The following is a 23,203-nucleotide window of genomic DNA, read 5'->3' as shown; positions in this document are numbered from 1 at the left end:
CCCTTTGCTGGACTCTCTCCAATTTATCCACATCCTTCTTATAGTGTGGGGCCCAAAACTGGACACAGTACTCCAGATGAGGCCTCACCAATGTCAAATAGAGGGGGACGATCACATCCCTCGATCTGCTCGCTATGCCCCTACTTATACATCCCATAATGCCATTGGCCTTCTTGGCAACAAGGGCACACTGCTGACTCATATCCAGCTTCTCATCCACTGTCACCCCTAGGTCCTTTTCCGCAGAACTGCTGCCTAGCCATTCTGTCCCTAGTCTGTAGCTGTGCATGGGGTTCTTCTGTCTTAAGTGCAGGACCCTGCACTTATCCTTATTGAACCTCATCAGATTTCTTTTGGCCCAATCCTCCAATTTGTCTAGGTCCCTCTGTATCCTATCCCTGCCCTCCAGCATATCTACCACTCCTCCCAGTTTAGTATCATCTGCAAATTTGCTGAGGGTGCAATCCACACCATCCTCCAAATCATTTATGAAGATATTGAACAAAACCGGCCCCAGGACCGACCCCTGGGGCACTCCACCTGACACCGGCTGCCAACTAGACATGGAGCCATTGATCACTACCCGTTGAGCCCGACAATCTAGCCAACTTTCTACCTACCTTATAGTGCATTCATCCAGCCCATACTTCTTTAACTTGCTGACAAGAATACTGTGGGAGACCGTGTCAAAAGCTTTGCTAAAGTCAAGAAACAATACATCCACTGTTTTCCCTTCATCCACAGAACCAGTAATCTTATCATAGAAGGCGATTAGATTAGTCAGGCATGACCTTCCCTTGGTGAATCCATGCTGACTGTTCCTGATCACTTTCCTCTCATGTAAGTGCTTCAGAATTGATTCCTTGAGGACCTGCTCCATGATTTTTCCAGGGACTGAGGTGAGGCTGACTGGCCTGTAGTTCCCAGGATCATCCTCCTTCCCTTTTTTAAAAACTGGCACTACATTAGCCTTTTTCCACTCATCTGGGACTTCCCCCATTCGCCATGAGTTTTCAAAGATAATGGTCAATGGCTCTGCAATCACAGCCACCAATTCCTTTAGCACTCTCGGATGCAACTCGTCCAGCCCCATGGACTTGTGCACGTCCAGCTTTTCTAAATAGTCCCTAACCACCTCTTTCTCCACAGAGGGCTGGCCATTTATTCCCCATGTTGTGATGCCCAGCGCAGCAGTCTGGGAGCTGACCTTGTTAGTGAAGACAGAGGCAAAAAAAGCATTGAGTACATTAGCTTTTTCCACATCCTCTGTCACTGATTGCCTCCCTCATTCATTAAGGGGCCCACACTTTCCTTTGCTTTCTTCTTGTTGCCAACATATCTGAAGAAACCCTTCTTGTTACTCTTGACATCTCTTGCTAGCTGCAGCTCCAGGTGCTATTTGGCCCTCCTGATTTCATTCCTACATGCCCGAGCAATATTTTTATACTCTTCCCTGGTCATATGTCCAACCTTCCACTTCTTGTAAGCTTTTTTATGTTTAAGATCCGCTAGGATTTCACCATTAAGCCAAGCTGGTCGCCTACCATATTTACTATTCTTTCGACACATCGGGATGGTTCGTCCCTGTAACCTCAACAGGGATTCCTTGAAATACAGCCAGCTCTCCTGGACTCCTTTCCCCTTCATGTTAGTCCCCCAGGGGATCGGACCCATCCGTTCCCTGAGGGAGTCAAAGTCTGCTTTCCTGAAGTCCAGGGTCCGTATCCTGCTGCTTACCTTTCTTCCCCGTGTCAGGATCCTGAACTCAACCAACTCATGGTCACTGCCTCCCAGATTCCCATCCACTTTTGCTTCCCCTACTAATTCTTCCCGGTTTGTGAGCAGCAGGTCAAGAAAAGCTCTCCCCCCCAGTTGGCTCCTCTAGCACTTGCACCAGGAAATTGTCCCCTACGCTTTCCAAAAACTTCCTGGATTGTCTATGCACCGTTGTATTGCTCTCCCAGCAGATATCAGGAAAATTAAAGTCACCCATGAGAACCAGGGCGTGCGATCTAGTAGCTTCTGCGAGTTGCCGGAAGAAAGCCTCATCCACCTCATCCCCCTGGTCCGGTTGTCTATTGCAGACTCCCACCACTACATCACTCTTGTTGCTCACACTTCTAAACTTAATCCAGAGACACTCAGGTTTTTCTGCAGTTTCGTACCAGAGCTCTGAGCAGTCATACTGCTCCCTTACATACAGTGCTACTCCCCCACGTTTTCTGCCCTGCCTGTCCTTCCTGAACAGTTTATAACCATCCATGACAGTACTCCAGTCATGTGGTTATCCCACCAAGTCTCTGTTATTCCAATCACGTCATAATTCCTTGACATCACCAGGACCTCCAGTTCTCCTTATTTAACTGCAGCAACATTCCTACCTCCACAACCCTTTGAAAGGCATTATACAATGGAACTGGAACTATTATAATGGTTCTAGTTCCATTGGATTAAATATTTAAGAGCTTTAGGCTTAATTATACAATCAGAACAATTTTAAGTATGCATCCACAGTAGCTTACTTTACACACACAAATAATGTGAAGCAAAACTCCATGTTACCAGAGGTGCATTTTCTTTCTAAGCAACATAGCCAGAATTGGTGCTTTTATTGCATATATACAAAAGTTTCTATAGTAACAACTGCAGCAATAAAATTTCTCTTATGCTGGCTGTACAGGATAGGAACCTCCACCAGTGATACAGTCCAAAATTCAATTTATGTGAAGCTCTGTTAGATCTCCTAGGATACTGGTTGACCATGCAAATGGATTCCATAGTCATCTTCCATTTATGCCTAGCTGTTACTTAATTTCAGATCCATTTAAATTAATGGAAAGACTCACAAATTTCAGTGAATTGGATTCTGGTCCTTACCCTGAACCATTTTCAGTGTATGAGCATGTCATCATGTATTTGCACAGCATATAGCACAAGAGGACCCAGACCCCAAAAGGGACCCTCTGGTAATTACTGCAGTATTGTCAAATCTTGCAATACCTAGAGTTTTTCTTGAAGCCTCATCTGCAGTCAAGTACTTACCTGAGAATCTCAGCTTTCATTAAAAGCATTTCTAGTCTTTGTTTAAAAAAAAAACTTAACATAAACCTTAAAAAGCTCAAAGAACAGAATGTAAAGAAACGCAAATTTACATGTTTTGAACACTTAGGACTGGTGATACTGCTGCTGTAATACAAAAATGACAACTAAGCTGTCTGAGGTCACTGCTTTTTCCTTTAATAATTGTTCATTGGGAATACAGATAAATGCACTAAAGAATGACCCATAGAAATAACAGGGACCATGCATAGGATTGATCTTTGCAAACACTATTTTTTTTCCAAAAATTCAGTATAAAAATATTTTTCTAAATATACATAAGTACTAAAGCTTTTTTTCCTTGCATTTTTAACCTCTCTACTGGGGTTATGAGTTTGAGCCCATGGCATAAGGCAAGGAAGCAGCAGGCTCTTAACATTACTGCATTCCCTCCATAACCAGGAGTTTTCTTAAAGAGACATTTAGGTCTGTTTAGGCCCAACTATAGGTTTTCTAAAAATAATTAGAGTCTAGATCAAGTACTATTTCATTAAAAACAAACCCCATAAACAGTTTGCATGGATTTAAACATTCTTTTACAGTGTTTAGAATACAAACCAAGAACTATGCTAAAGAGAGAGAAAGTGAAACTTGCTATAGACAATAGGTAACAGTTTCAAAAGTGCTTAAGTCCCACTGACTTTTACTTCTGGCAATGGCGCTCTTGCAAATTTTGCCCCAAACTGAAAGTTCTTGGTCTGCTTTTGTTGTCCAAGCTATGCCATATGCAGACAGTAAATAAACATTAAGGGTGAAAAGTTATTTTAGTTAAATGATAAAGGCGGTGATGTAAAAAATCAATAGCACCTCAAAACCTGGCAGATCGCTAACATTTACATGTTTTGCAAAGGACAGAAATTTCTTAAGTGTAGTTTTGACTTATTTTACTTTTCAGTCCTTGATCTTTTCCCTGCCTCCATAATCCTTTTGAGAGAGCGAGAGAGAAAAGTCTTGAGATAATTTGGGACACTGTCATGTTGCATTTTTTAAAGATTTTTTTTTTTTTTTTTTTTTATCATTTCCACCCTTGTGATGATGGACTACAAATGGGAATAAAAATTTATTGCACTGCTGATTTGAAACAATATGGGTTAACTACCAATAGCGATAATAGGCCAGTAATAGAGTACAGGAGGGACTCCTGAATAGCAGCTACACATGCTTCTGTTTGTTGGTAAACAAGACTTGTGGGAAGGAGATTGTGAAAGTGATGCAGCAATAGGTGTACTGCAGGGGTGACAATACTTGTCAAAGGGGAAGAACAGCTGCAATGGGTCACTCTTGTGAGAAGGATATGATATCTACAAATCTGTCCCTCAAAGCTCCACAGATAAAAAGGTTACCCATGACTCCAAAAGAAATGATAAAATAAATCCAGTTTCACCTTTATAGAACTCTCAATGCTAGATCAGAGAGAAGGGCTTGACATTACACTGTGGAGAGAGTCCACCTTTGACCATCAGAAATACATATATACAAGAGAGCTGAAAGCACACACTGGTTGGTATGCTCCTGTTGTGATGTATTTTTATCTACCTCCACATCTGCTCTTTGCTCTATTTATATAATTTTGACTCATTCAGTATCAAGCAGGCAACTGGTAGAAAACATCAAACATTTTCTAGCTCTGAAATTATTTACAAGATAGTTTTAAAGAAACCAACCACCTTCATCCTTGCATCAGGAAATTGAACATAAAGAGTTTAGGCCTGGGTTCTGGTCATAACTTCTCAAAGGGGAACAAGTGTGCTACTTCTCCCTTCTTTTCCCGCTTGCTCTTTCTGCCTTTTTTCTCTTTTCTTTGTTCCTCCACTTGCCGATTCAGAGGCCAAGAAACCGCCACATCTTCAGCTGGAGTCTTTGAACTTGGCTCCCCTTCTTCATCAGAAGAAAATCCAGCTCCTTTCTCAATCATGGATCCGGATGCCTCACTCTGGAAAAAATAAGCATGAATGTTAGAGGCAAACTTGCCAAACCCACAAAAAAAAACAACGCAGAAATTGGGCTTGTTTTTGGCTTAATTGATTTGTGAGTTGCTTGTTGGCTAGTTTTTGGCTTATAGCTTGTTTGGCTTTTAGCTTGTTGCTATTTTTTTTTTTTTTTTTGATTGGCTCCTGGCAAGCAGGGGGGAGATAGTCAGCGAGGCACAGCAGGCCCACCACAGTCCCACACTGCACGCTAGGGGGATCTAGTCACATACAGTGTTGGGGTTCTTAGGGATTAGCTTGTTTTGGCCTTGTTTTGAAATGGGATTAGCTTGATTTTTGCCTTATTGTGAAAGCCTAGGTGCTTATTTACCATGTGAAAGTTGGCAACTGTGGTTAGGGGGTGTTTTTTAAGAGTCCTTTTTTGTCATAATAGTCTCATCACCATGGAAGATGCTGCTCTAGTTAGCAGGAGTGATCTATAACAGACAAGCGGTACATTTTATGTAATTCTCTACACAAAGCAGTATCAGTCCATGTCTCGTATGTGCAGCATTAATTCAAGTTCAGAAAGAATATTCACTAGTCAAGAGAGTGTAAGAATAAACCGGCTTTAAAATCTGACTTATCACCGAGCATGATGAAAAACATATTTAAGGACAGAATCATTTCACTTCATAACCCAAACCGACACAGGTCACTTTATGCCTCTGAAAACTACATTTGTGGTTTGGACTAAGAAATCCAAAATATGAAGTGGATATGATGTCAGAACAATAGAGCCATAATATAAAACCATGTTGCCTGGTTGCAGAGTGCTCGTGTTATGTTAAACAAGGATGAGATTTCAACTGACATGATTGAGCTAAATTCTTGTTCCAAACCCAGTACAAATTCCACTGCTACCATTTTCCTGACAGGTCTTAGCACTACCTGGCAGGCAAATTCTGCCTTGGAAAACTCTTTAGTCCTTACAAGTAGCAGATATACACACAGATTCTTACCTTTCTGCAGTAGCGTTGCTTCAGTCTCTCTCTTATGAGAAGTCCTTTTGTCAGCAATTTCCAGTTACCCAGTGCTCTCTTCTCTCTTTTCTATGTGGAATTGTTATTTCAAAAAAAGAAATCCTTAAAGTCAGGAATTCTGATATATTCAGAACCATACAAACAGTCTTTGGTGTTTAAACAAAACGGAGAAATTCTGTATATTAATTTAAATGTATTGCATCACTCTTGAGCATTCAGTAGGCCTATTAACCAAACATCATTATATTTTAAGAGGTATCTGTTTGTACAGGAATCATTGTATTTATTCCATCATATAACTTTATACCATTTTACTCACTATCAGCAGCCAACATGGCTTTTTGCTGTCACGTCTCACAAACTAAGCAGTGTCTTATATAAGTATTTATGTAGGAGGCCCCAAAAGAACATCAGTAGATGCTGCAGGATATGGGGCATTCGTCTCTGAGTTAATACTGAATTGGGCACTTTTCTCAAAGTCAGTACTGAATCAGTGCCCCACTATCCAGGGCTGCTGGAGGGGTCATCATTTGGATTAAATGTAACACCGATGTCATGGCCATTTATAATTATTTGTGAATGAGCAGGGATGCTGACCCTCATTCCCTGGCAAATTCCAACTTGGATAATTATATTATGCCTAAAATTTAGCTCAGAGTATGGATTCTTCACTTTCTGTTTTGAACAACCGTGTAACGTTGCTGTGTGCTGTTAAACAGCTGCTGTGGTCCACCTCAGAGATGGCTGCATTATTATAATGGATCACGTGCATCCCTGCAGTTTGGATATCAGACAGAGTAAAGTGCTTTAGGAATCCATCTGGACAAGTGGTTCTACTGAAATGTAAGATTGTGACCACTACACATTTACATTGGCTCAGCTCTGTGTTTAATGCTTGCAACCCCGTTTGACTGTTATTTTACATAACTGTAAGTGAAGGTGACTTATTGTTCAATATAAAAATAAGGACCCTGTGAAAACAATTCTCACCTCCTTTTCCTTCTTTTCTATCTCTGCCTGTTCATTCTCCCAGGCTGCGACGAGCACCTCTTTGTATTCTTCACAGACTATGTAGCCATCAGTACTGGAAAGGAGAATACATTCACCTATCAGTTTATGCACCCGCAAAACAGGCCAAGTGCTAGAGGAAGAAAGGAAGCAGGCCAATACGTATCGATGCATCATAGACCGAAGACTACTGAGTATTGACAGAGAAAGCAGAGTATCTCACATGATGCATTTGCAAGGGTGGCTTCCCTACTCTTCCAGAGCAAGAGCAGGCTGCTAATGGAAATGAAAGGACACGTGTTGAGCTGAATTCTGTGATGTCATGTGCCACAGCTTGCTCTGAGGTGTCCTGCCTCTACAGCAGCTGACAGAGAAAATGGCATGGAATATACCCTTAGCATGGAGCACCCACCATGCAATATACAAAAATCCTCACAGGTCAAACAAAACAGAAAGCAGGCACATCACGTACACTGGGTGTGAGTAGCCACCGTGAAAATCAAATCCAGTGATGGCCTGAACACAGTCAATGTCCAGTTTCCGTGCCACTCTATGCAGATTGGGAAGTTTTAGCTGCACACAGCCTATTGGTAACATGCAGGGCAGGAAGAGATACACGTTTCCATATTCATTCCGGGGAACCTGTTATTGAAAAATGAAAATAAAAAGTGAAGCCTCATGCTCAGTCAGGAGATGAATGGAAATTCGTGCTCTTATTCAGAAATAGATACAAGTGTCTGCTTAGTTATCCTTATTCTGAGTGTCTGATTAGCGACACTGGCAACAATTCTTTAATATTCAGGACACAAGCCATATATTCAGACATTGGCCACACTTTGCAACTACATTTTAGCTACATAGACAACCCTGATTTATGGTTACCATCTGTGCTTTGTAACTATGGGCTTGAAAATTAATCCAGAATAAGGTAGGATGGGAATTTCAAGCAGATTAACTATTTCCAATTTTCTCCATAGGTGGATGCTCTTACACCGGAAGAGAGTGCCTTATTCCGAATTAACTTAATTCACTTACAAAGTTAATCAAGAATAACTCCGCATGTTTGCAAGCCCTGAATTGCAGGCACAGAACTCCATAATGATTTCCAATCATAAAAATGGAGGCCTACTTAAGGTGGGACTAAAATTTGGGCACTTAACCAATATAATCTACAAATCCCAGAACTTTGGGATCCAGAAGCTGATCTACCTCTAACACTCAAAGATGCTCTAGGAAAATAAAGCCTATGTCCTTGTTCCAGATTTTTGCATTCACCACACACACCGCCCTCTCTTCCCTCTTGCCTACCCTTCCATCCACTGCCACAGGAGGCTGGTACTCCTCCGTCTGCCACAGGCCAAACAGCCCCAAATCGTCTTTCTCCCTGTTCGAAGGCTCTGCCAGTCGTGCTTTCCTTGCCTGGTTGGAATATCCTTTCACCATCTGTGCAAACACAATGGCTGCATTTGTCACACTTTAGAAACAAACAAACAGACACTAATCTGGGATTTCAGATTTTATTTGGGAGACCGAAAAAGAAGGGTCTGGGAGGAAAGGGGTGCTCATTCCATAGCTTTGACATCTGTAATTTATAGCTTATGCTCGATGCACCTAGGCATGTTGTGAGCAAATTGGGGCCAAATCCTCCAATTCAAGGAAGGGTCCTGGAAGGCTCTGAACAGAATCAAACGAGTGCAGTTCTGCTAGGCAGGAAGCCTCCAAACAGGGATGGTCCCTGAGAGTGTGAAGAACACATAGTGGAGTTCTGGGTAGAGCTGGTACACAGCTGGCTGACGGATCCACAGCAGCAGGGCAGCTCCCTGTAGCCTGGAGGGAAAGAATTCCATCTCTGACTCCTCCCACTCCCCTCACCGCCCTGGTCACAGAGTCCGCTGTGCAAATCTTGTCTGTGCAGAAGGTATAAAAGCAATGACTATTTATCCAGAGAGTGCAGTCACATTGCACTGACATGATTCCAAGCTCCCTTACCTTATAGGGCACTTCCCCAATCCTCACCACGCGAGCCTCCTTCAGCCAGGTGTCCCGGGAGTGCAGTGTGTGCACACAGTCTCTAAAGAGGCCAGAACAAAGCAACTGTCTACACTCTTTCAATGGACTGCAAAAATACACAGAACTGTCTTGCTGACATTCAATCAATTTAGCTACCTGTATAATTTTTTACAATATGACAAGCAGGTAGGTCTCACCTGGAATATACCGCCTCTCCTCTGCAGTATCCTAGGATAGCAGCAGTCTCAGGGTAGATGGCCTCATATTTCAGGATATGTCTCTTCAATGCATAAAGAGGGTGATTTTTATACTCTCCAATGGCTGTCGGCAGAGGTTGGTCTTGAAGCTTAACTAGAAACTGTGTGAACCATGCAAATAATAGTGAATTCAATGGTCTTTTGCATTTTACAAAAATTTACCAGCATTTTACAAAAAGATGACAGATTGCATTATAAACTTGATCGGGGGGAAAAAAAAAAAAAAAAAAAAATCAGAAACCCATACAAAAGCAGGTAATCCAAATGACCAAAGGCATCCCTGGTGTATCTCCTTAGGTGATGATGGAATTACACCACAGATTAACTTGGTTCAAAGTGTTTCATGACAAGGGCAATGCTATTCTATGCAACAAATTACAAATGGGGTTGTCCTCTGGATTTGTTCTCTCCAGATTCTCTTCTAAACAGCTTCCATTTTATTTTATTTCTTGTAACATACACATATATGTTCCCAGATTTAAAACACCCACATATGAATACAGCAAATATTCTGGCACCAAATCCCAGCATCCCTTCTAAGGGAAAATCTCCCAGGGAGCTTTGCCAGACTCAGGATGTCAGAATTTGGCTCTCAGTATGAAATGACACTGAATGTCTGGTGTCCATTTACCTCCCTTTCTTCCTTCTTCTCTCTTTCCACAAAGGGGCTTCTATATGGTTCCAGCGTGTCTTCCCACCACTGAGGATCCACACGACATTTCCTTGTCGAAGTCATCCAGGCTGGGTCGTACCTTTGCGTTACGTCCTTTACATGCCCATTGCTGTCAATTCCCACAATATAGGAAACTGGCTTGGTGGCATATTTAAAACACAGAGAGGGCTGGCCAACGATGCCACGAACACAGTCCACACACACCCACCTGTCTTCCCGCTCAACAAAGATTTCCAACCACTGATCTGTGCCTGTCACTTTCACCACCTCCTGCTCCTCATCATCGTCACTAGAGATTATTTTGTTCCTCTTCCTGGGTGTATTAGAAGAGCCTGGAGAAGCTGCTTTTGCCAGCAATTGCTCATTTCCACCTGAATTCTTGGGCCCTTTTGGTTCGGAAGACCTGGCTTTCCTGCTATTTTCAACTACTACCCTTGCTTTATGGGGCCCTGATGTTCTCTTCTGCCTCTTAGAGACAGTTTCAAAATCCTCATCAGAGAAATGACTGTCTTCCTCCTCCGAAGCCTCAAACTCAGAAACACTACCCTCGTCACTTCCACTCTCCTCTTTGTAAGACACTTTCAAGGTCACTCTTCGTTGGCATTTGTTTCTGGGCCTGCGTGCTCCTTCCTCTTCCCCCTCCCCCAAGTTGCTTTCATCATCGCTGGATTCCTTTTGTTCCTGGCAATCCTTGATCACCTTTGACTTACTTTTCCTTTTGGACCCAGAGGTGTTTGGTTCCTTGTCAGCTCCTTCACTCCCTGACAGAGTTTCCTGTTGCTTGGCTCCTTTGCAGGAGCTTTTTCTTGACGGAGCCTTAGGTTTTTTGGCAGAGTGCTTCTTGCAGGAGCTCTTGCCCTCAAAACAAAAAAGAGGCGATTTTGATTTTTCTAGAGTAAATAATGTTTGTCTAACAAACTCCAACTTCCACTAACTGGGCTAGGAGGAAGCAGAACAAAGTTTTGTGAGTACAGTAGTCCTGTTAATATGCAAGCTTTAGGGAACCATAAACCTAAAGTCAAACAGCTGGGTAGGGCCATTTGGTGGGCTTCAAGAGGCTGTGTTCTGTGTTCCCAACCCAGAGATGAGAACACTGCCTAGATACACAGGCTGGCTGTCTTTAAAGGATCTGAGCTTGTTAATTAGTCTCCATCACAGATGTCAGAGATGGAAAAGACCTATTGGATCATTCAGTCCAACTCTAGTTTCATCCAGCCTAGTTTTAAAAGTCCCAAGCAACTTGGTCTCCAAAGAAAAGTGGTGGAAGACATTCTACAGCTTAAATCCTTGTCTCAGTCGCACCAGTTCAACTTGAGGTGTGGCTTTAAACTTATTCAATTTATATTGGTGCAAAGGCTGTGTGGACACTCTTATTTAAGTTTAAACCTGGTTTATTTCTATTCATCTTAATTTGAAAAGAAACATGTATAAACTAAACTGAAATAAGACATTCAAACCAAAATAAGAGTGTCCACACAGCCTTTACTGTTAGCTAAATCAGTTTAGCATCACATTTTACGTTAAACTCTGGCAACTCCGCCCTAATACAGCTCATTGTCCGGAAGATTTTTCTGATATTCAGCCTATTTTTTCCCTCTTCATTAACATCATGTGACTCCTAATGATCACCCTCTGGGCCAGAGTGTGGACTCCTAAAATAGTCAATTCCTTTATTTCACAATCCCAATTAACCCTACCTTTCCCGCTGGCTCTTTCAGGGGAATGGGTCGCAAAGACAGCACAAGCCGGCAGAGCAACTGTAACGCTCGTAGAATAAGTAAAAATATCTGTTTAAGAAAAAAGAAAAAACTTGAGGGTTGGGGTTTTTTTGCGGGGGGGGCGGGGGGTGGTTAAGTATGAACAACTAGCTTAAAACCACATTGGAGCCAGAGTTCAACCCAAAAGTCAAGTTTCATCCAGATCTTTAACCTGGTGCAATGTGTGCTGATAAAGATTCATTTCAATTGTCTCTGGTACTTACATTGCACCCATTACTACAGTGTCTGAATGTCTCACAATATATGTATTTATCCTCACAACATCCCCATGTTATAGATGGGGAACAGAGGCATAAAGAAGTTAAATGACTCCCAAATATTACAAAGGAAGTCTGTGGTGGAACAGGGCCTTGCACCCTGTTCTCCCAAGTCCTAGTCTACTGCCCCAACACTGGACCGTTTTTCCTCTCAGTTCCTCATTCCTGAGGTAAACAGAGCTAAAGGAGACAAAGTGGCACCTCTTTTAAGGATGGATTGAATAAATTATGTATGCTAACAAGATGTTACTATATAGAAACATCTGCCATTCATATGGACACTGCAATGGTAGTTTAGTGACTGTAACCTAGTATCAGTGGTGACCTGCTGACTGTTTTGTTATGTGGGAGTTCAGCAGAAATGGGCAAAAATAGATAACTTCAAACCAGAAGTGTTCAAACTCAGGCATAGTTCACTTTGTCTGTGGTCATCTCCCACCAGCGTATGTAAGCGTAATTCCTCAGTTCCTAGCTAGAGGTATTTTTACATCTCCAGCCACAGCAAAGACATTCTACAACTAGACCAAGGCTGCAATTTCCCAGGTTTCCAAGGAGCATGACGGAGTTGTGGGCAGAATGCCTGCAAAATGGCAGTTCATATGCTGCTCTCCCAAAGGATGGGAAGCCTTCCCTCAATGTTCGGTTTTCCGCTCATGAATTATTTTTCTTTAACCAGCAACCCCTATAAGAACTGGAAAGACATGACTAGTTTGCCCCTACTCCAGTTCCAAAGTCACAGGCTGACTTATTGCCAGATGTCTTAAAAAGTAGTGGTCAGTTAAAGCCTTCAGGCTACTCTAAATCACATCTGGCTGCCCTTGGCCTCAAAGGGTCATTCTGACTGCTGAGGATTGCCTCAATGCAGTAACACCTTCATCACAACTCTTTTCTCCAGGTAAACCCCCTAAACCGGGAACCAAGAAGGGGCTGTGACCCCCTAGGAATTGCTTCACAAAAGAGGAATAGGGAGCTGGTTAATCTGGCTTTGTAGTTGCTTTGCACTGCCAGAGCAGACTCAGGGGTAATGATTTTGAACAATGCACATACTTATTGTGAAGCCACCAGCATCAGGACCAATTACACATTAAGGCAAGTGGATATTGCCTAGAACAGAGGGCCAAAATCATCAGGCCTTCAGTTGGGTACAGCTTAGAATCAAGGGCTAACCACAGCAGGATCCCAGTGGGTGCTTCTTCAGGTTATAAGGCACATATGTCATTCAAAGCACCAGGGCTACGTTCAAAACAGGAAAAAATAAAGAGAAAGCTGAGGCCCAGAGATGATCCATCAGTTTTCTTCAAATCCAGCCCCACTCCTTAAGCCTAACCTGCAACCTCTACAGCAGCAATTCTACCCCAGTGATCTGGAATCCAACCCCAGCAAGCAACCTTGGGAGCTTCCAGACTTCAAGTCACTCACATGGATCAACTCTTCATCATCTCTTGCAGCATAGATGGCGAAGCGCCTCTCTAAAGTGGACTGCAGGCTCTCTCGATCAACAGAGAGTTCAGTGTTGATAGTGAAGGTTGCAACAAACCTTGAAGAATGACAAATTCACCTTAGTGTCTAGTTTCCTGAATAACTTCTTCATAGTTCACCCCTCTTTTTAAAAAAAAAAAAAGTGTGTGTGGGGCGGGGGGGGAGGTGGGATTTTCCCCACACTAGTATTTAACAAGATAAATCACTTGAGTCTGGATGACTACACTCATTCAGCTTTCTCTCTCTCCTTGTGCTGCATCAAAAATTCAATAATTAACATGAGAGAGCTAGATTACAAGGAAGGTTCTTACCATTTCACCAAGTTGGAAAGGTAGAGAAGGTCTATACGACCTGCAGGCACTTTAGTGAAGTGGGTGGGAATGATGGAAAAGCCAATAGCCTGAAGATCTGGCTGGTTGCAGACCCTGTTCCTATGGAAACCATTTGCTAGCAAACATAGTAGGTGAACCTGGAGGAGACAGAAAATAGGTTTTAAGATTGTACCAAACACACTGGCTGTTTCAATGAATGACTTTACTCCTCCATCAACAGCCAGGGATAGGGCAAATACAAATACAACAAGCCATATTAATTCAGGTGCAACTCCATTACAGTTAACATACCAGTGTGAATCTGACCCAATAGCTATACGAGGAAGGAGATACCAAGATTCTCAAAGGAATTGTGGCCATGTAAGCCAGAGGAGAATGTGGCCTTTTGTGACTACAATTTCTGTGGCCTCCGTTGGAATTCTGTCTTCAAATTGTCAGTTCTAAGATCTTTGTTTCAATTCCCTCTCCATGGCACAATTATTAGGGACGTGAAATAAAGATAGCTAAAAAAGGAGGAGCAGATTTTAAACTATACCTGAAATTAATGCAAAATGAAATGCCAGTTAAGTTCCCTTTTTGACAGCCATGCATCCATCTACCATCTGGAAACACTGATGAGCTTTGATTTAAACACTTCACATCGTTTGTTTTCTAGGACTAGGCACAAAACAGATACAAAACCAACTTTGTGTCTTGAACATTTGAAACAACTGTCATTGCTTCACCTGAGAGCAGAAGCAATATTCATCTCCAAAGACAATTTTGAAGTCAAAAGCTAGTCCTTATTTTAAGTACTTTTCATTGTACTGGATTTCCCACCCTTTTCCCATAGCCAGTACAAAAACTGGAACAGAAGCTAGAAGGAGATCTGCCAATAACAAAACAATGGTAAAATTATGTACTTATGCCTTCCTAATTTAACTCAATGTATCTAGGTACTTATCTGGCCGCTTTCATCGTATCTGTGCACTACACAATAATGGGTTTATTCTTGCAATGCTCTTGTGAAGTAGGAAAGTCATATCCTTGGATCTAGCAATAGGAAACTGAGGCACAGAGGAAATCTGTGTCAAAACAGAAATTGAACCCAGATCTCCTGAGCTCCAGTGCTTTGAACACAAGGCCATCTTACCCTGCTCCAGAGGAAGGTGATAAAGGCCCTGATCCTCAAAGGTATGTAAGTACTTAATTCCCATTGATGTAAATGAGAGTTAGGTGCCTACATACCTTTGAGGATCCGGATCAAAATCCCTTTCATGCTCATCAGTATCACCAGCCTCAAATGTGATGAATAGTTTAACTCCATGAATATGAGTGGGAATCACTCCAGTTCAGAAACTAATCCTATATACACCACTGACATCTATTTTGTTCCTGAATTCCAGAAATGCAGATTCTCCAAGTGGCAGGGGATTCCAAATGATGATCAGAGAGAAACCTGTATGTGAATTTGATTGGAACTTTGCTTTCCTTTTTCCCTTTAGTTTCTAGGCATGTCCATGAATCATACAGATTAGAATTGGCTCTAAATGTCATTGTGCCTTTTCAAATCACATACCACAACTGTTCCGAAGTCTTCATGATCTGTACCCTCTCTGCCATGTTGCTTCTGTGACCCTCACCTTATGCGTATCTTCATGAACCTCCTTGTTGAAGCGTTTCATCATTCTCCGGAGATAGGTCTCAAACTCAGCTTTCCTTTTCTCTCTGCAGTGTTATAAAAAAAATGAATGCTGTAATACCCTGTGGACCTACTATTCCAGATTCCTGACCAGGACTCTGAATAATCAAAAAAGAGAATGCGTCAGAGAATCAATTCCAGGTTTTATGCTAAGATCTGTGCATGCTTTGGGAGAATTCAGTCAATTCTATGCAAATAGTCATGAGGTGCAGATGTGATTAAAAAACTGTGAGCACTATATACCTTACTATTGAGACTTAGTGCCTTGATTTAAAGAGCTGCCAGTGTAAGGAGGTACAAAAACAATAAAAAATACTTAGTACTTATTTAGCACTTTTCATGAACTACCTACCTACTCAACCCTCCCAAATACCCATGTGAATTAGGAAAGAAAAATTCAGCATACAGGTAACACGATTCCACCTATAACTAGTATTCATACATCTATAAGACCAGATGTAAATTCCTAGCCTCACTACCCAAACTTGTGACAGGATCTAAGAGGGCTGCTGCTAACTGAATTTACTGAAGGGGTACTACTATATTAAAAATGGGAAAAGACAAAGAAGATATATACAGTCATAGTACTGTATAGTTACATTACAACAGCCCCAGATCTCAAACCACTTTACAAAAGTAAGTATCCCTATCCCTATTTTATACATGGGGACACAGAAAGGCATAGTGAAGTTAAGGGCTTGATTTTCTAAGGTGCTGTGCACCCTGAGTTCTCACTGACTTCAATTCAGGTTTTGGATGCTCAGCACATCTAAAGATCAGGGGACAGATCCTCAGCTGGTCTAAATGATCATAACTCCAGTGACTTCAAGTCAATGGCGCTATGACCATTTACCCCAGCTGACAAAGTCATACAGCCAGACAGTGACCAGAGTTGGAACCTGAGAGGTCTCCCAACTCCTGGCCCCCCCCCGCTCTACCCACTGGCCTATGCTGCCTCCCCTGTATAACTGATCTTACCTTCTCTCTCTTTTCTTTGCCTGCTCTGGAGTTTCAATCTCTATCTCAACTGGTTTGCTGGGCAACACTAGCGCAGGAAGGGCAGCAGCTGTTCCTGATTTATCCAGGACAGGATCTTCGAGTTCTGGAAATGTAAAATTAAAATTAATACCCATGGAATCAATGGCCCTGAGGAGTCTCCTCTCTGGTTCACCTGTTCAAACATAGCCAAAGTTGAACTGCCAAAAGTCACTGCCATTTGGTGTCTCTTCAGTAACCTGTGTTAAATGAGCAGATATTCTGTATCTAAGGTATTCATGAAATGCCAGTCGCTTTAGTATCAAGGTATTGACACTGTCCAGTTTCTAGCAGACAGGTCTCCCTTTCACAATACTACCATCACAATCAACCTCCTTTAGCAGAAAGTCCAAAGAACAAATCATTACTTCAGAAGTGGATTGAGGAACACTGGTGGAGCAGCATAAGGGAAGCTTTGCATTGCTATGGGCCATGCTGTGTTTGTTCTGGGGACACAATACTTAGGTTTCAGAGTTGTCTCGATGGCACCTTACAGGAACAATACATTTAGACAGTTATTTGTAAAATAATCTTTATTAGTAGTTTTTGAACTGGGTGCTCCACATTAGGTAGGAGCTGAGAATGCAGCCTTCTCTACAGCACTGCTGCCCTATTTAAAGTACCATGTTTGGGACTCTACCATGTGTTCTGTGGTAGAGGGATATTATTACGTACGGTAACAATGTCAAAATTCTACCATAACTTTGGTATTCTTAACTTCACCCTCTGTCTGTTGGAGCTCCTCTTCCCCTGGCGCCTTATTCCTACATTGAGGCTAAATCCTTCTCTATCAGTTCAAAAGCACTGACAAGATTCAGGAGTGTTTTTAAGTAGGGAGTTCACTTTAGTAGGCATGCATTTACAGCTAAAATACAATACAATTCAATTCTGGTCTTCATAACCTGGTTTGATGGTCAACTAACTGGTATCTGACTGAATGACTTAACTTGCCCAGTCTCCATCTCGATCACAGTAAATCACAGTCTGATTCTTCTGTTGGACTCACTGTAAGCTTCTCTCGGCATAAGGTGATATCTCATATTTACAAATAGCTCAGGGAGTGCCACATGTTGGGTAACAGCATTGCTACACGTTAATAGGTATCAGGTGCATAAAGATGCAGAGCTGTTCTGCTCACAGACACTGGCAGCTAAACTAGGTGGGTCTTAGTAACACCAACTACCATACATAAAAGGGTCCCTAGTGTCTTTCTGAGGCAGACTGAATGAGGGGCAGGATAGAGAGGTTCTGCAGGGAGCAATCCTAAACTCAGGGGCAAATTCTGCTAGGAATCTTATGTTATTTAAGTAAGCAGTAAAGGAAATTCTAGAAGAGGGGCAAGGCTGCCCCTTTATCCACTGTTTGTGGATGAATAATAGGAGGCTAAAATGCCACCCGCTGGTAAGTATATTGATTTTAGTTTGGATCCATCTTTAAACACCCATGAACACTGGAATGTTCAAAATCTTGATCTGTATATTAGATTAGATCCTTTATAATATTTATAGAAGAGATTCAATTAAAAAAAATATCTATAGCTGTAATACTGAGTATAGAAACTATCTGAATTCAAGAGAGAGGTTGCACCAGAGTCAAATAAATCATCACTGAGAACAACAGTATATGACAATATTTAGAGCAGAATAGTTGATAAGGCCACTGTAAAAGACTGTTACCTTCCACATCCTCCCACTCATCCTCACTTCCATCTCCATCATCATCTTCATCCATTTCTTTTTTAATAGTTGATTTTCTCTTCATTGTCGTCTCCTTCTGAGAGGGGCCCGGTAAAGCACTATAAAGATTACAAAAGACAACAAAAAAAGGCTTTAAGAGTTAGTGTAGTTTGTTTGCTAGTTTGTTTAAAAATTGGAGGAAAACAACATTAAAATAATAGAAAAACAAATACAATATATCTGTATTAAAAATAACAGCTGCAAAGCCTTAAAATATTTGACAAGCAAACTACAAATGCAAACAATGCATCTGTACTTGTAAAGTAAAATATCCTGCCATAAATAGAGGTAGAACAGTAAATATAGGGAAATATTCTTCCCAGTGCAGTGTGTAATGTTAGGTCCCCATTCTGTAAGGATCTCCAGGGAGATGGATACCTGCACCCTCAAAAGATCCCAAATCAACAGGGCTCTACATAGATGCAGAGGTTCTGTCTCCATATAACATTTTGCAGGATCAGGGCCTTAAAGAATTCAAGAACTGTTAATCTTGCTGAAGAATCATCAGTATAAAAAGAACAGGAATTAGAACTGTCTGTTTTACTATTTTAGTAAATTTTGTTCAGGTTGGCCAGTGAAACAAGACTGATCAGTTTCACTTCCTGCTATTAGTCCACACAAAAGCTTCTTTGACATTTTTAAATACAAATGTCATAGAATCATAGAAGTGTAGGACTGAAAGGGACCTCAATAGGTCATCTAGCCCAGTCCCCTGCACACAAGGCAGGATTATTACTTCCTTTGTTGCAATTTAAGCCCATTTCTTCTTGTCCTAGGTTACATTCCTCCTCCCTACCTTCATTTAAAGACAAACAAACCTGAATTTTTGGCCTAAATTACTAGGCAACTTCCATATAAAATTTAAATTATTTGCGCTACATAAAACTCGAAAACGTCTCAAATATTCGCTTTCCACCCAGAATGAATTCCAACAGCCTGATCCTGCAAACAACCATATACCTGAATAATTATGCTCAAGTGCATAGTGGAACTATGAGGTTACTAGTGTGAGTAAAGGAACCTGTGTGTATTTGCAAGATCAGGCTCTAACTAAACACATTTAACAGTGAACACAATATTGTCCCAGACTATTATGCTGATGCTGTAGATTAACTTACCGGCACGTTTCCCCTTTGTTTTTTACAGTTATGTTATTTTCCTCCTTCACTACTGATTTTCCTCCTTTTTGCCTTGAAGATCTACCTGGTAGGCTATGAACTTCAGTGTCACAATCTCCTTTCTTCTTCTTATTTCCACCAGGAACTTTTGAGAGTTTCTTCTTCATACTGGGCTTTTCCTCTTCAAAATCACCTGCAATGGATCAGAGGGGAAAAATACATGTCAAAGAGCAAAATCCTAGCCCCACAGAACTCAGTCAATAATAAAACTCCCATCAACTTCAATGGAGCCAGCACATCACTCACAGGTTGCAGGGGAAAATGCAGGCTTAAAATGAACACACTGCCTATGAGAATATTTTCATAACAAATGTGAAGTGTTTACCAAAAAGTGCATTTGAAGCAAAACTATCAGCGAAATTTAGCAGCCCAAAATACACAAGATGGACAATACCTGCCCTTACAAATGATGGTGGATGAAAAACAAATATTGTTCTCACCTATCTCAAAAGAGTTACTTTTCCCAGACAAGTGGAATTTTGCAAGATGGATTTAAAGCACTTCTGAAGATTCTCCTGTAACAATAGCAAGATGCTTTCCTCATCACAGTGAAACCACTGAGCCCACTGTGATGGGTGCACTATGTACATATGAGATTGGATTGATGGGTACAATCCCGTCATGCAATGTGCCAGGTTTTCCTCCTTTTTCAGGATATGGCATGGCTCCACAGAATTTATTTTATTTGGTATCCAGTATATAGGAATAGCTATTTTATATCTATAAGAGGTTTCCAAAGCCACTCTATGTAAGGAAAAAAATGCCAGTTATTTAATCCCTTATGGGTTATTACATATTCCAGGGAGACTGCTGGTGTCCAAGCTGACATACACACTGTTCCTGAAAACACTCACATATATAAGTTACTCTAATCATGCATGTAGTTCCTCTGAAGTCAATGCATGAGCAAAAGGGCTATTTGCATGAAGTCACTTATGTGCTTAACTGTGTGCAGGATCAGGCCTACAGATCAATGCATTCTGGGTCAGTATAGCAGAGAAACACCAGCCAATGTACGGTAATTTTGAAGGAGCTGATTTTTTTTTTCCAATGCTACATTTACAGTAATTTACTAGCTGAATATTCCTCTGCCAGTGGCTGTCTGACATTCACCTCATTAGTTTGTAATGAACCCACTTTGGAGAAAGCTTTGAAGGTCACTTTTAAGATCCTCTGCATGTATAGAGCTAGCTAGGATTAGGACCTAGATTTTTATTTCCTAATAAAGTAGAGATTATCTGTTATAAAATTACAGCGTCTGGAAGTCTGAGAGAAGCAAGAAAACTGGAGAGATCTCTGTTGACTCTGTTTATCAATTTTACTGAAACAAGCTTTCTTATTTCAAGTCAATTCACATAGGACCAAGCAATTGCAAACCAGTGCAATTGTAAATACATATCAGAAGCAGAGTTGCCAACTCTTATGATTTTATTGCAAGTCTTGCAGTATCTGCTGCTCAAGGCATAGCAGAACTCATAACCCCGGGGGGAAAATGGGGGGGGGGGGTCTAAGGTGCCCCTTTGCACCCTCTTCATACTGGACTGCTATGGAAGCTAGAACGACCCCCAGCGTAACATAGGCAGCCAAGCAAAACTTGAAAATTGACCCAAATGTACCATAAATAATAAGTAACAACAACACTCCAGAAGGCAAACAAGACGACCTTCTTATGTTTTTACAGTCTCATGATTTTTAAGCCAATCCCATGCATTCTGGGGGCCTGAGTCATGGTTCTGAACATCTGGGGTTGGCAATACTGCATGAATTGGTGGGCATCCACAATGGACCCTATTCTGAGACCAGTAAAATTGGTTCAAATTCAATTAAATTTTTAAAAAACAACCTTGTAGAGAAAATTTACTGAGGAGAGAGGCTTTTGTACTTTAAACATTCCATTTAAAAAAAAAAAAACAAAACAACACAAAGGTCCCAATCCTGTGAACTGCTCTGTGACACCACACTCCTGAGCCCACAAAGTAGCCTCCTGTCTTTAATAGGGTTTCACATAGACACCACGGTCCAATAACATTGTATCAAGACCTACACAGATTTCAAAACCATTATTTCTTAAATGGTGTGTTTATGAGAGGCCTGATTTTCTGAGGCTCTTCAGGTATCCTCAACTGTCACTGAACAGGAGTTAAAGGTGCTGAGCACTTTGCAGGACCAAATCCAATATATTGGACAGAGCAGTCACAAAAAAGCAGGACACCATGTGAAAATTTAGGGTCTCTCTCACAAGTTAAGGAATGATACAGATTGCTTGGAACTCTCACCACATCATGTGAAATCCAGAGAGAAATTATGCGCACGGAAGATGTGGTGAAGGAATAGAAGATACCATAGCATAATATTAATTATGAGCCTGAGTGTTGGTTGCACAAGAAATACAGGATCAGGCCTTAAGATTTTATAGAATTTCTTTCAGTTAGCCTTTTCCACAAGCAGATGTACAATCAATTGAACTCTACTATCATTTGAATTAAGAATGGCCTGAATTCCATGCTTATATTTTACACAGAGGATAATGCCCTAAAGATCTGTTGAAATGACATACATTTACTAAAAGCCACCAGCAACAATCCACCCTAGAACTTTCATTCTTCTTAGCTGCACCTGTCAGACCAAATCATTTGATCCTGCCTTCTTTCATTGTGACAAAGGAAAGGTTTAGAAACCTTGGATTGTCTACCGACAGCAGTAAGCACTTCTCTAAGTTCTAGAGAGAAAGCTATCTTGCTTAGGTAACATCTGTATAATTTAAATGAGGCGGACAAAAAAAAAGCTAAATCAGCCATGATCTCATGACTACATACTGTATAATAGACAACAGATCAGCAGATGGAGTTAAACACAAACGCTACACTATTTAGTGGATATGAAAACAGATTGTGTTTTTAAAGGGGGTATATCTGCTCTTTAAAATATTTCAAAGGCTTTATTTAGCTCTAAACAGACAAATAGAGACAAAAACAATTCTAAATAAACTTTTACTTTTTTTTTTTTTTTTTAACTCCTACAAAAACCCTTCAGGAAAACGGATGTCACAGAATGAATGCAGCTAGAAATAAACACTAAGGGGGAAATCTGGTTTGTTCTTCACAATCTAATTAGAAATGCACTTTGGACAGCAGGCCAAAGGCTTGCAAAAACGGTAACATTTAAATGAGGTGAAAGTCCAAAAAATCAAGTGAGATTAATGTCCTACAGAAATATGGTACAAAAAATCCTTCATCAGCATAGAGGGAGCATTTTAAAGTCATTTTTAAAGTAATAACAAAGGAGCATGTTGGGGGAAAGTGGCAATCTCCCTCCCCGCTCTGAAATCTGGTGCCAGGTGCTGCTTCGCCTTTATTTTATATTCTCCATGATGCTTATGCAACAGCTTGTAACAGGCTCTGGCCAAGAGAGAGTCTATTTCTACACTCACCCTCTGGTTCTTGCCTGGGAGTTTGGGGGGCCCTGGTGGCTGCTGCAGCAGGCTCTCCCTTTAATTTCTTGCTGGCAGTCTCTTGCTGCAGGGAACCTTTGCGCTTCTTTCCCATGCTGTTTCCTCTTCAAAGCTGCGTCTTTCAAGGGGTGCAACCAGAGACCGGCGGGGGACACAAAGCAAACACGGCGGAGGTGAAGGCAGCCCGCTCCTCCTTTGGCAAGGCCTTTCCACGCTTTCCCCGCCTCCGAAGAGCATGTGCCCCCGAAGTCTCCCGTAGCCGCAGGAAGGCCCTGGGAA

At 41.4% G+C, this 23,203-nt stretch overlaps 2 protein-coding genes across 8 annotated transcripts in view; one reads left to right on the top strand and one right to left on the bottom strand.

Annotated features, from left to right (window-relative positions):
- Positions 1 to 8,319, top strand: part of TMEM43 (transmembrane protein 43) — a 26,990-nt gene extending 18,671 nt beyond the window's left edge. Inside the window, exons 12-13 of one of the 3 annotated variants that reach the window (XM_077822642.1) lie at positions 6,769 to 6,892; positions 7,083 to 7,208. In XM_077822642.1, coding sequence (XP_077678768.1) covers positions 6,769 to 6,860 — 92 coding nt within the window. In that variant the 3' untranslated portion in view covers positions 6,861 to 6,892; positions 7,083 to 7,208. Of the gene's footprint in view, positions 1 to 6,768; positions 7,217 to 8,034 lie in introns of those variants that run through there. The other 2 variants (XM_077822643.1, XM_077822640.1) reach the window with 2 other exon arrangements.
- On the bottom strand, positions 3,220 to 23,203 carry XPC (XPC complex subunit, DNA damage recognition and repair factor). 5 transcript variants are annotated; one of them, XM_077822634.1, is made up of 16 exons: positions 22,904 to 23,203; positions 19,414 to 19,606; positions 18,236 to 18,354; positions 16,503 to 16,626; positions 15,466 to 15,550; positions 13,823 to 13,980; positions 13,452 to 13,569; positions 11,695 to 11,784; positions 9,956 to 10,855; positions 9,265 to 9,425; positions 9,047 to 9,128; positions 8,366 to 8,500; positions 7,530 to 7,699; positions 7,040 to 7,133; positions 6,029 to 6,118; positions 3,220 to 5,032 (listed from the first exon to the last, which is right to left on the bottom strand). In XM_077822634.1, exons 1-16 carry the CDS (start codon positions 23,016 to 23,018, stop codon positions 4,820 to 4,822), a joined length of 2,847 nt encoding a protein of 948 aa, XP_077678760.1. In that variant the 5' UTR covers positions 23,019 to 23,203; the 3' UTR covers positions 3,220 to 4,819. The 5 variants fall into 5 exon arrangements, with proteins under 5 accessions (XP_077678760.1, XP_077678761.1, XP_077678762.1 ...); XM_077822635.1 differs by having other exon boundaries at positions 9,956 to 10,849; XM_077822638.1 differs by lacking the exon at positions 3,220 to 5,032 and adding an exon at positions 5,091 to 5,503.

This window comes from Eretmochelys imbricata, chromosome 7, assembly GCF_965152235.1.
Source record: "Eretmochelys imbricata isolate rEreImb1 chromosome 7, rEreImb1.hap1, whole genome shotgun sequence".
NCBI lineage: Eukaryota > Metazoa > Chordata > Testudines > Cheloniidae > Eretmochelys > Eretmochelys imbricata.
Note: the sequence above shows the minus strand (reverse complement) of the source record. Positions and strands in the feature narration are given on the sequence as shown.